General features: G+C 59.5%; 1 protein-coding gene across 1 annotated transcript; it reads right to left on the reverse strand.

Annotated features, from left to right (window-relative positions):
- Nucleotides 1-1,093: 1,093 nt before the first annotated feature.
- Nucleotides 1,094-13,196, reverse strand: LOC104304290 (histidine--tRNA ligase, cytoplasmic). Its single transcript, XM_054168635.1, has 12 exons — nt 13,023-13,196; nt 12,811-12,930; nt 12,142-12,237; nt 11,316-11,441; nt 9,605-9,712; nt 8,872-8,970; nt 8,124-8,217; nt 7,181-7,308; nt 6,192-6,434; nt 3,949-4,065; nt 3,080-3,226; nt 1,094-1,791 (listed from the first exon to the last, which is right to left on the reverse strand). Exons 1-12 carry the CDS (start codon nt 13,194-13,196, stop codon nt 1,735-1,737), a joined length of 1,509 nt encoding a protein of 502 aa, XP_054024610.1. The 3' UTR covers nt 1,094-1,734.
- Nucleotides 13,197-13,267: the final 71 nt, after the last annotated feature.

Consider the following 13,267-nt stretch of genomic DNA (forward strand, 5'->3'; position numbering starts at 1 on the left):
GCAGGCCGCCCCGGCCGTTGCCATGGCGCCGCGGGTTGGCGCCTGGGCTCCCCGGCCCGCCGAGGAGCACTTGGCTCGGTTCGGTGTCTGCTTTCTCTGTGTGAAGATGTGGGGGATAAATCCCACCCTAAGCCTCTCACACAGCCTTGAGCCGTGGGCCCAAGCCACCCTCATGAAGCTCAACAAGGGCAAGTCCGAGGTCCTGAACCTGGGCAACCCCAAGCACAAATCCAGGCTGGGTGAGGAGCGGCTGGAGAGCAGCCTGGAGGAGGAGTTGAGGGTGGCAGGTGGTGACAAACTCCCCAGGAGCCAGCAATGGTCCCTGGCAGCCCAGAAGCCACAGGTCTGCATCAAAAGATGTGTGGCCAGCAGCACAAGGGGATTCTGCACCCCAGCTCTGACCCCACCTGCAGCACTGCCTCCAGCTTTGGGGCCACAAGGACATGGAAGTGGTGGAGAGGCTCCAGAGGAGGCCACCAAAACAAACAGAGGGTTGGAGAACCTCCCCTGTGGGCACAGGCTGAGAGAGTTGGGGCTGTTCAGCCTGGAGAAGAGAAGGCTGCAGGGAGACCTCAGAGCAGCCTTCCAGTGCCTGAGGGGGATCCAGGAGCGCTGGGGAATGGACTTTGGACAAGGGCTGGCAGTGCCAGGACAAGGGACAACAGCTTTAAGCTAGAAGAGATTGAGAGTGGAGATGAGGAAGAAATTCTTTCCAGTGAGGCTGGGGAGACTCTGGCACAGGTTGCCCAGGGAGGCTGTGGCTGCCTCCTCCCTGGAGGCGTTCAAGGGCAGGCTGGATGAGGCCTTGAGCAAGCTGGGCTGGTGGGAGGTGTCCCAGCCCATGGCAGGGGGTTGGAACTGGGCGATCTTGCAGGTCCCTTCTGACCCAACTCATTCTATGACTCTGTGAGTCCTCAGGCTATCATGCAAGCAGAGGTGCATGGGTGGAAGCTGAGACATCTCCCTTTATCATGAGATCATTGAACCTTCTTTGGTTTCCATCTGTCTTTGACCAGCTCAGTTGTCACCCCAGAGCAGCTGCTGTCACCACACTCAAACAAAGGTCCCAGGGCAAATTTTTTTTGTTCTTTGGGGGTTTTAATCTATAAAAAACCAGAGTTCTTCACACTCACCCCTGCTGCAACCTGCCTGCCTGGCTGCACCAGCCCTTGTCTCGTGTCCCTTCCTGAGCAGACCCACAGTGCCCACAGGCCCTTGTCACAGCCCAGCATTTGGCCTCATACTCCATGTCAGAGCCTGGCAGCAGGCTGGGGCTGGCCCCTGCAGCTCTCAGAGGAGTGGAGGTAGCCTTCCACTGGCACCCTCTCCTGTGTCCTCAGCCTGCAGGCACCCAGCACACCACAGATTCCCCCACACATCACACTCTGGAGCTGCTCCTTCTTGAGCTGCACTGTGTCCATCCCTGCTGGTGCCACCACCACAGCCTCCTGCAGTGGATGGGAATGGCTGCAGAGGGACAGGTACTGCAAGATTAAGAACCCACAAGCTTGACCCAGCCTTCAGAGCAGTTCACCACAAGGTTAACCTGGTGACTTTTCTAGCCCACTTGCTCCTTTCTGAGCAGATGTCCCCTGCTGGCACTGCCTCAGCCCAGGCAGGTGAGTCTCAGGCTAGTGGATGGTGACCAGACCTCAGTGGTAGGTGCATGGCTAAGGGTGCTGGAGGACTCCGCTTGTACAGCAGCCCAGCCAAGCAGCTCTGGCCAGGGAAGTCCTAGGGCTCCAGCCTTCTCCTGATCTCATCAACAAGCTCTGCTCTTGGGATGTCAACCTACAAAGCAAACAGAGAGGAGGGGGCAGCACTGGAACCCTGAGCAGCACAGGGTTTGAGCTGCCCCTAAGGAGTTTGGGACTGGACTAAGAATCCCACTCTGTTGTCTCAAATCTTGTGTGGTGCTCAACAGTCCTTGATGACCCCAAATTGCCTTCTTCTTGCCCTGGCTTTCCTCCCTTCTGGCTCAAGGCCAGACCTGCTCCTTGCAGCTACATTATCAATAGATCAGTTCTGTGTGGGCAGGGCAGTGCCACTGCAGCTGTGCCAAGGAAAGGTCCAGAGTGGACCCAACACTGGGAGGAGCTGATGCAAATTAGCTCCTCCTGCCCACACTTCCTAAGGACATTGGGGATGCCACCCAGATCCCAGGTGCAGAAAGAGACAGCAACATTTTGATCCCACCCCTGAAGAACTAAAGATCCTGTGAGACATTGCTGGATCCAAGGGTGGAGATATTTCACTGTCAGGGCTTGGGCTGGTGGAGGGTAGCTCCACAGAGAAGGACCTTGGTAGGCACGGGACAGCAATGTGGCCTGGTGGCCCAAGAAGACCAATGTTATGTTTGGGTGCATTAAGAAGAGTCACCAAGAGAGCTTCTCCTCCCCCTCTGCTCAGCCCCAGTTAGACCACAGCTGCAATACTGTGCCCAGTTCTGGGCTCCCCAGCTCAAGAGGGACAGAGGTCTGCTGGAGAGACCAATGAAGGCTATGAGGATGATGAAGGGACTAGAGCAGCTGTGTGAGGAAGAGAGGCTGAGAGCCCTGGGGCCATTTAGTGTGGGGAGGAGAAGGCTGAGAGGAGATCTGATCAATGTCTATAGATATCTGAGGGGTGGGGGTCAGAATGAAGGGGCCCAGTGACAGGACAAAGAACATTGGCTACAAGCTGGAACCCAGAAGGTTCCACCTCAACATGAGGAGAAACTTCTTTGGTGTGAGGGTGCTGGAGCCCTGGAGCAGGCTGCCCAGAGAGGTTGTAGAGTCTCCTTCTCTGGAGACTCTCAAAACCCACCTGGTTGTGTTCCTGTGTGCCCTGCCCTGGGTCACCCTGCTCTGGTAGGGGGCTTGGACTGGATGATCTCTGGAGGTCCCTTTCAACCCCTCCCATTCTGTGATTCAGATCTGCACTGCAGCCCCCCAAAGAAACACCACTCCCCAGGCAAACCCCAGAGGCTTTCAGCCATCTCCAGACCATGGCAGCACTCCCCAGGCAAACCCCAGAGGCTTTCAGCCATCTCCAGACCATGGCAGCACTCCCCAGGCCTGGGGTGAATGTCCATCCTCACCTCCTGCCTGGTGCTGACATCTCTCAGCTTGACAACTCCATCTGCCAGCTCCTGCTCTCCCACGATGGCAGCGAGGGGGATGCCTGTGTCCTCACAGTACTGCAGCTGCTTCAGCAGCTTGGGATCCTTCCTGTACAGCATCTCTGCCTAGGGGGGAAGGGACAATGCTGAGTTGTTCACTCAGAAATTTACTCCCTACCTATCCTGAAGCAAAGCAGCCAGCACCAAAACCCAACCCAAAACTCTGCTTCCTTATTCCTGCAGCAAGGCTTTCCCTTCAGAGCTCTCAGATTCTCTCCTTTTCTGCCTCTGACATCTCAGGCAGGTCCTCACCTTGAGTTGCTCACAGCTCATGGGGCAGCTCTTCCTGTGCTTCAGAGAGTCACAGAATGGCTCAGGTCGAAGAGGCCTCCGAGATCATCTGCTCCAATCCCCCCACCATGGGCAGGGACACCTTGGCTGCTCAAGACCTCATCCTACCTGGCCTTGAACATCCCCAGGGAGGAGGCATCCACAACCTCCCTGGGCAGCCTGTCCCAGTACCTCCCCACCCTCATACTGAGGAACTTCTTCCTAAGATCCAGTCCAAACCTACTCTCCCTCAGCATCAAACTGTTCCCCTTGTCCTGTCTCTAGACACCCTCAGGAAAAGCTCCTCTGCAGCCTTCCTGCAGGATTCCTTCAGGTACTGGAAGGCAGCTCTAGGGTCCCCCTGGAGCCTTCTCTAGACTGCACAACCCCAGCTCCCTCAGCCTGGCCTCATATCAGAGGTGTTCCAGGCCTTGCTCTGGGGACCTCAGCCCAGCCCCTTTGTCTCCCTTCGTCCCTCTCTCACCCACAGCACTGCCAAGCCCAAGCCCTTCCTTTACCTTGATCCCTGCACCCCACAGCTCAGAGATGAGCTGCAGCCTGGCAGCCAGCAGGTGTCTGTGAGGTGTGGCCACCAGCACTTGGGTCTCAGTCGTCCGAATCTTCTCACCAGAAGCCTGCAGGGACAGACACACTCCTGGGCTCTGAGGCAATCCAGCTCCCAACCAAAGCTCAGTTCACCTCCTCTTCACACCTTCACACAGCTCCCAACCCCAGCCCACCCAAGAGCTACCCAGCACCATGCACTGAGCATCATCCAGAAGCAAAGAAGTGCAGCCTGGACATGAGGCACACACAGAGTCTGAGCTGTGACCCCACCAAATGTGCTGCTGCTCTTCTGGAACCTTGGCCTCCCTCCTGGATGGGGCCTGGACAGCTTTCCCATGTCCCTTTGATTCTCCAGACACAATCACACTGCCCCAGCCTCACTTGCTGTGAATCAAGGCTCAGAACTAAACGGAGATAGATTTCTCCTCCCCATCTGCTCTGCCCTGGTGAGCCCTCAGTTGGACAACTGGGTCCAGTTCTGGGCTCCCCAGTTCAAGAGACAGAGGAGAGGGTCCAGTGCAGGCTACAAAGATCCTGAGGGGCCTGGGAAGAGGAAAGGCTGAGAGCCCTGGGGCTGAGAAGCCTGGAAAAAAGCATCCCCAGAGAGGATCTGAGCAATGCTCAGCAAAGCTAAAGGGCAGGGGGCAAGAGGCTGGGGCCAGACTCTTGTCAGTAGTGCCCAGGGATGGGCCAAGGGGCAATGGGCACAAACTGGAACACAGAAGGTTATATCTGAAGAGGAGGAGAAACTTCTTTGTTGTGAGGGTGCTGGAGGCCTGGAGCAGGCTGTCCAGAGAGGTTGTGGAGTCTCCTTGTGTGGAGAGCTTCCAACTCCCCCTGGGCATTGTGCTCCTGGGCAAGCTGCTGTGGGTGCCCTGCTGGAGTGGGGTGGGTTAGATTGGGTGAGCTCCAGAGGTCCCTTCCAGCCCCCACCCTGCTGGGATTGTAGGGTTTCATGAACTCCATCCTGGGCTTTCCCAGGGTGCTCATTACAAAGTGAGTGCCAAAGCTGACACCAAAGTCATCACCCCACAGTCTCCAGGACAGAAAACGTCACAGGCAAGAAAGAGAAGCAAAGCAATTAGGGAATCAAGTTCAGAGCCAGGAGCAGATCTCAGGGCCGACATCCAAGGCTTGCTACAAGATGCTGCCCTCAGCTGCCCACACCTGCTGGAAAGGCTTCTGTCTGCTGTGCATGGGCACTGAGGCATGAGAGAAGCCACCCTCTGCCCCAAAACCCTCCTTCCCCTGCACACCACCAAGCTGCAGAGCTCTGCAGAAACACCAGAGAGCCTCCAGTACCTGAAGGGGGCTACAAGAAAGATGGAGAGAGACTGTTTGCAAAGGCCTGCAGGGACAGGACCAGGGCAATGGCTTCAAATTAGAGCAGAGTGGATTCAGATTGGATGTGAGGAACAAGTTCTGCACCAGGAGGGTGGTGGAACACCGAAACAGGTTGCCCAGGGAGCTGGTTGAGGACCCATGCCTGAAGATATTCAAGGTGAGGCTGGACAGGGCTCTGGGCAAGCTGATCTAGTTGGGGATGTCCCTGCTGAGTGTGGAGAGGTCGGAGTAGATGAGCTGTGGAGGTCCCTTCCAGCCCAGACCATTCCATCACAGTCTCACAGTATAACTAAGGTTGGAAGAGACCCCAAGGATCCTCAAGTCCAACCTGTCCCAACAGACCTCACGACTAGACTATGGCACCAAGTGCCACGTCCAATCTCCCCTTGAACACCTCCAGGGACGGCGACTCCACCACCTCCCTGGGCAGCACATCCCAATGACGAATGACTCTCTGTGAAGAGCCTTCTCCTCACCTCCAGCCTAAACCTCCCCTGGCACAGCTTGAGACTGTGTCCTCTTGTTCTGGTGCTGGTTGCCTGGGAGAAGAGACCAACCCCTTCCAGTCTACAACCACCTTTCAGGTAGTTGTAGAGGGCAATGAGGTCACCCCTGATCCTTCTCTTCTCCAGGCTAATCAACCCCAGCTCCCTCAGCCTCTCCTCACAGGGCTTGTGCTCAAGGCCTCTCCCCAGCCTTGTTGCCCTCACACAGCACACTAGAGGTCGGAAGGGACCTCAAGAGATCACAGGGCCCAACCCCCCTGCCAGAGAGGGAGCACTCAGGGTACTCTGTGCAGGATTTTATGATGCTATGAGCCCTGGAGCCCCGAGCCCCCTGCAGCACTCACCTTGAGCCTGCGCTCCAGGATGGAGAAGATCCTCTCGATGCCGATGCTGACCCCCACGCAGGGCACCCTGCGGCCCTTGGGGTCGAACATGCCAACCAGGCCATCGTAGCGCCCGCCGCCGGCCACGCTGCCCACGCCCAGGGGCTCCTCCCCAGCCTGCCCCTCCTGCTGCAGCAGCACAGCCTCGTAGATCACCCCTGTGTAATAGTCCAGGCCCCGCGCCAGGCTCAGGTCGAAGCGGATCTGCAGGACACCAGGGCAGCTTGTGGCAGTTTGGAGGCTGTGGGTGCCCTGGAGAGCCACACAGCCACGGCCCTCCGGGCAGGGCAGTGTCCAGGAGGGCGACTGGGAGGCGGATTTCCTTCCCAGAGGCTCTGCATCCCTATAAAACTGCTTACAAAGTCACTTCTCTTCCCTTTTCCTTCCCTCTCTCTTCTCCTGGGAAGGAGGCCCAGGCTCTTCTCTCTCTTGGTGGGGGAATAAGGTCTGGTGTCAGCCTTGGCAATGCTGCCAATTAGGCCTGGAGGGGCCCAATTAGGCCTGGAGCTGCCCAGCTGGGGCCTGGAGCTGCCAAGCTGAATGTCAGCTGCATCACAATGGTGTGGTGTGGAGAGTAGAGATGCTGGGGGTGGGGTGATGAAGGCCTGGGTTTGTTGGCCTGGTTTAAAGGGAGGTTTGTGTGAAGCTCTGGCTTGATGAGCTGCTGTGTTATACCCAGACTGTGGATTCTGTGTTCTGTGTGCTTTGCACTGCTGTATGGAGTTGGGAATGGCCTTTCCACCTAAACTGCCAACCCTAGCCAATTCTTCGTGTGAGCAATTTCCTTGTGCCCTGTTGGCAGAGGTGAAAGAGCAAATCTGTCTCACTCTAAACTAAGACACAGCTCCAGCACCAGGGGCAAGGAAGAGCCCCACGAGGGCTGCCCACCCATGAGGGCTGCCCACCCATGAGGGCTCTGCCCCACCACCCCTGCCCCTGCCGCTCCTCACCTTGCCAGTGATGCCAAACAGGGTCAGGTACTCGAACAGCAGCTTCATGTCCCCCAGCCCCTCCCTGGCCAGCTTGTTCTGGGACAGCTTTGGGTCCTGCAGGAGCTGCTCAATCAGCTCCAGGCCACCTGTGGGCAGGAGCCGCAGCTCAGGTCTGCAGCAGCTGCCAGGGCAGGGCTGGGCAGCTCTGCCTGGGGCTGGCACTGCTGCAGCTGTGGCCCCAGGCAGGCCAAGGGCAGCTCTGCCAGGGGCTGGCACTGCTGCAGCTGTGGCCCTGGGCAGGCTAAGGGCAGCTCTGCCTGGGGCTGGCACTGCTGCAGCTGTGGCCCCAGGCAGGCCAAGGGCAGCTCTGCCTGGGGCTGGCACTGCTGCAGCTGTGGCCCTGGGCAGGCCAAGGGCAGCTCTGCCTGGGGCTGGCACTGCTGCAGCTGTGGCCCTGGGCTGGCCAAGGGCAGCTCTGCCTGGGGCTGGCACTGCTGCAGCTGTGGCCCCGGGCAGGCCAAGGGCAGGGGCTGGGCAGCTCTGCCTGGGGCTGGCACTGCTGCAGCTGTGGCCCTGGGCAGGCCAAGGGCAGGGGCTGGGCAGCTCTGCCTGGGGCTGGCACTGCTGCAGCTGTGGCCCTGGGCAGGCCAAGGGCAGGGGCTGGGCAGCTCTGCCTGGGGCTGGCACTGCTGCAGCTGTGGCCCTGGGCAGGGGCTGGGCAGCTCTGCCTGGGGCTGGCACTGCTGCAGCTGTGGCCCTGGGCAGGGGCTGGGCAGCTCTGCCTGGGGCTGGCACTGCTGCAGCTGTGGCCCTGGGCAGGCCAAGGGCAGCTCTGCCTGGGGCTGGCACTGCTGCAGCTGTGGCCCTGGGCAGGCCAAGGGCAGCTCTGCCTGGGGCTGGCACTGCTGCAGCTGTGGCCCTGGGCAGGCCAAGGGCAGGGGCTGGGGGCAGCGGCGCTCACCCTGCAGCCGGACGTAGTCCCCAATGCGCTCCGCGGCCTCGGGGCACAGCCCCTTCTCTGCCACCATCTCGCTCCTCACCTCCTCCCACGACATCTGCCAGGGACACAACAGCAGCATTGGAATATTGCATCCAGCTCTGGGCTCCCCAGCTCAGGGGGGGACAGGGATCTGCTGGAGAGAGTCCAAGGGAGGGCTACAAGGATGCTGAAGGGACTGGAGACTGCCTGGTGAGGAGAGGCTGAGAGCCCTGGGGCTGAAGGGACTGGAGAGGAGAAGGCTGAGAGGGATCTGATCAATGCCTATCAATATCTGAGGGCTGGGGGTCAGGAGAAGAGGACAGGCTCTGCTCAGTTGCACCCTGGGATAGGCCAAGGGGCAGTGGATATAAACTCCAGCACAGGAGGTTCCACCTCAACATGAGGAGGAACTTCTTGACTGTGAGGGTCACAGAGCCCTGGAGCAGGCTGCCCAGAGAGGCTGTGGAGTCTCCTTCTCTGGAGACTTTCAGGACCCATCTGGATGCATTCCTGTGTGACCTGTGCTGGATTCTATGGTCCAGCTCTGGCAAGGGGGTTGGACTGGAAGATCTCCATAGGTCCCTTCCAACCCCTAACATCCTGTGAGCCTGTGAACATCTGGTGCTGCAGGACCTGCTCACACCTGCTGTCTCCACCAGCAGCCAGCCACCTCACCACCCTGCCCAACCCCAGCCACCCACCCCCAGACCGGAGCCATCCCCACACTGACCTTGTCCAGCTTGTCCACGGTGGAGCACATGGAGATGAATTTGCTCTCTGGGATGCCACAGGCAGCGAAGACACCATTCAGAACCAGCCTGTGGTTGACCTGAGGGGGCAGGAAGGGCACTTGGCTGCAAGGATGTCCCACTCACCACCATTTCCTCCTGCCCCACCTGCACTGCTGCTGCTTCTTCCTGCCCTTCCACCAGCACCTCAGTCTCATGGGAAGGGAAGGTGCAGAGGTATCATAGAAACACAGAACTGTAGAGGCTGGAAAAGTCCTTTGAGATCATCCAGTCCAACACTCACTCAGAGTTCACAACCCATTATTGCTGCTCAGCCACTGCCACTGAACCACATCCCTCAGCAACACATGCAGGCAGCTTTTAAACAGCTCCAGGGATGGGGCTCCACCACCTCCCTGAGTAGCCTCGGACAGTGCCCAAGAAACCCTTGCTGGGAAGAAATTTCTCCTAATGTCCAACCTGAACCTCCCCAGGCACAACTTGAGGGCATTTCCTCTTGTCCTGGCACTTGACCAACCCCCACCTCACTCCAACCTCCTCTCAGGGAGCTGTAGAGAGCAATGAGGCCTCCCCTCAGCCTCCTCTTCTCCAAGCTGAACAATCCCAGGCCCCTCAGCTGCTCCTCAGCAGACCAGTTCAAGGCCCTTCCACCAGCTTGGTTCCTCTTCCAAGCAGCTAAGGTGGTGATATGAAACCACTCAACTCTGCTCTCACCTTGATGATGAAGTCCCCAAGCTGCAGGTCACTCAGGATCTCATGCATGACCTTCAGGCACTCAGCATCAGGAATCATGGGGTCAAACTGTCCAGCAATGTCAAAGTCCTGCAGGCAGAAGAGGCAGCAGAGGCTCCTGGCACAGCTGAGAGGCTTCAGCTTGTGGCAGGGACATCATTGAATGGTTTGGGCTGCAAGGGACCTCCACAGCTCATCCAGTCCAACCCTCCGCCGTCAGCAGGGACATCCTCCCAGATTGCCCAGAGCCCTGTCCAGCCTCACCTTGAATACCTCCAGGGATGGGTCCCCAACCACCTCCCTGGGCAACCTGTTCCAGTGTTCCACCACCCTCATGGTCCAGAGCTTGTCTCTACACTTGTGCACTAGTGACAGGACTGATTTAAATCTCAGAGCTGCAGTCTGAAGGTCTCACAGCCCAGGTGTGGTGCAGGTCTCACACAGCTCTGCAGGGGGTAGGAAAGGCAGGACCTCAGGGTCAGCAGAGCAGGCCCTCAGCCACTGTGGTTGAGAGAAGGTTCCAGAACACTGAGCATACATAAGCACAGCTCAGATTTGACTACTGGAGCCAAATCAGAGGACAAATGGAGCCAGGCTGTCCTCAGAGCAGTGGGTCTGAAGTTGAAGACTCTGTCCTTGGAGTGGGATGGTGCCCAGGGTAAGCCCTTTGAAGGGCAAGAGCCTTCATCTCTCAGGTGAGGGCTCTGTGCAGGTTGCATTCTCCTCCCTAAAGCTTAAGTCATGGAACCACAGACTCACTGTGGTTGGAACAGACCTTGAAGACCATTAAGTCCAACCCTTAACTCAGCACTGCCAGGTCACCACTGAACCATGGTCCTCAGCACCACATCTCCATGGCTATTAAAGCATTCCAGGGATGAGGACTCCACCACTGTCCAGGGCAGCCTGGGCCAGAGTTTGACAACCCTTTTAGGGAAGAAAATAGTCCTTGTGTCCAACCTAAACCTGCCCTGGGACAACTTGAGGCCATTTCCTCTCACCCTTATTAAGAGGGAGGAGCCCAACCCCCACCTCACTGCAGCCTCCTCCACACTGAACACCCCCAGCTCCCTCAGCTGCTCCTTCCCAGCCCTCTTCTCCAGACCCTTCCCCAGCTTGGTTGCCCTTCTCTGGACCTGCTCCAGCTCCTCAATGTCCTTCTTGGAGTGAGAAGCCCAAAACTGAACCCAGGATTCAAGGTGCAGCCTCCCCATTGCCCAGTCCAGGGGCACAATCCCTGCCCTGCTCCTGCTGCCCACACCCTTGCTGCTCCAGGCCAGGCTGCTGCTGCCCTTCTTGGCCACCTGGGCACAGCCTGTGTAGGATTAACCTACAGGTTCCCAACATTCTCATCACAAAACATCTTCCCCATGAGGGTGGTGAGAGCCTGGCACAGGCTGCCCAGGGAGGTGGTGGCAGCCTCATCCCTGGAGGTGTTTGCAGCCAGGCTGGATGTGGCTGTGAGCAACCTGCTGCAGTGTGAGGTGTCCCTGCCCATGGCAGGAGGGTTGGAACTGGCTGATCCGTGAGGTCCCTTCCAACCCTGACAATTCTATGATCCCATCTCATTGTTGAGCAGATGCCTCCCACAGCACAGCTGCACAAGGGCCATCACAGCCCTGCAGCAGCTGAGGACAGCTCAAGCAGCAAGGGCCCAGCACCCCCCAGCCCTGGCCAGCAGCACAACACTCACGCACTGGTAGAACTCCCTGTGGCGGCCCCGGGTCGTGGCAGGGTTGTCCCTCCTGTAGACCTTGGCCACCTGGTAGCGCTTCATGGTGCTGAGCTTGTTCGTGGCCAGGTAGCGAGCAAAGGGCACCTGGGTGCTCAGGAGTTAAGGGTGGCAACGTGGAGAGCCCCTGAGCTGAACCACACCAAGCCCCTTGGCTTTGCCACCTGCCCCTGTGATCTCTAGGGACACCTTCAGCCCTCGCTGGCAAGGAGTACGATGAACCACGCTGAGGCCCTCCAAAGGGCAGGGCAACTCCATCCCCTCCTTCTGCACCAGTATGATGGTGCTTTGCAAACCACAGCCCTTTGGCAGGTGGCTTCACCCTCTCTGGGTGTGAGCAGAGAAGGTTCAACCTGTGGCCCAGACATACAGAGCTAACCAGAGAGCTCCGTGGTGAGGCAGTGGAGATGGCAAGGCCAGAAGGGACATCCCGCAGCACACAGCTCTGCTGGCTCAGAACTGCTGAGGCTCTGCAGAGGAGGGATGGGCAGGACAGGGGAACTGGGAAGAGGTAAAACCAGTAGAGTGGAGCACACTGGTGCATGCCCACAGCCTGGGGAAGGAAGGGCAACACTGCTGCAGAACCAGGCTGTGGGCTGCTCCGAGCTGGGTCACAGCAACCTGCACTGCTCAGCAGGAAGGGGAGGGGAGGGTCCATCACCCAGGTAGGACCCACAGGCAGGTCAGGGGTGGCCCAGTATGGTGGTGTGGCAGCAGGCTCGGTGTGCCCCCATGGCCTTGGTGTGCCCCCATGGCCTTGGTGTGCCCCTGTGCCCCGGCAGGATACAGTCAGGTCGTAGCGCAAGGCCAGCAGCTCCCCTCCCTGGTCCTGCAGCTCGTAGATGAGCTTCGCTCCCTCCCCATACTTCCCGACCAGGGTCTCCTGCAGAGAGGTGGTGGAGGCTGGCAGGGTGGCCAAGGGCTGGGGGGGCTTTGGGGTGCGGTCCCCCAGGCACCCCTGAGCCCCGAAGTCAAGCAGAGATGAGGGTTTGGAGAGTTTGCTGTCCCCATCCCCCTCCACACAAGGGGGACCCCAGAAGGGCTGTCATGGTTCACCCCACCCAGCCATGTCCCACGCAGGGGGATCCCTCCAGTCCTGAAGAAAGAAGACGAGACCCCCACAGCCCCCCCAGGAAGCACAGAGAAGGGGTCCCACAGCCCCATGGGGAAGCAGATGGGGAGGAAGGGCGGTCCCACAGCCCCCCTAGGAAAGCAGAGAAGGGTTTCATATCCCCCTGGGGGGGCAAAAAGTGCGCACTACACCCCAACACCCTGGGGAAGCAGAAGGGGATCCGACAGGCCCCCGGGGAAGCACAGGGAGGTGCCACAACCACCGCCCGGGCAAGCAGAGGGGGAAGTCCCGGAGCCCCGTGGGGGAGCAGTGCTGGGGGAGGGTCCCACAACCCTCATGAGAGCCACCCCCCACACCATGAAGGATGGCCAGGAGCCCCCTCACCCGTAGCTCCAGCACGGGAGTGTCGAGGGGGGCGGCCCCATGCCGCTTGAAACAGGCGATCACGGTGGCGAGAAGCCGGTCACGGAGCACCACGTGAGCGGGGTGGTGGTCGCGGGTGCCCTGTACCGGGACGGAGAGCGGCCGTCAGCGGCGGGGACGGGCGGGCGCAACTCCCGGTGACCGCCGGCGTAACCCCCGCTCCCCGCCGTTACCTTGGGGGTCTTCAGAACCAAGCTCCGCCCGCCGCCGGCCGAGCCCCCAAGCGCTCCCCGCACCCGCCGGGAAAGGAGGCCGCAGCCACCGAGGGGCCCCGGCGAACGGGGCGGCCAGAGCAGGGAGAGGCTCCGCAGGCAGCGGGCAGCAGCGAGCGGCCCCAGCCGCAGCATGGCTGGCGCCAGGCAGCCCGGAAGCGGCGGCGTCCCACGTGAGCCGGTGCCGCTCTAGCCCTGCGCGGCGC

This window comes from Dryobates pubescens, chromosome 16 (genome assembly GCF_014839835.1).
Source record: "Dryobates pubescens isolate bDryPub1 chromosome 16, bDryPub1.pri, whole genome shotgun sequence".
NCBI lineage: Eukaryota > Metazoa > Chordata > Aves > Piciformes > Picidae > Dryobates > Dryobates pubescens.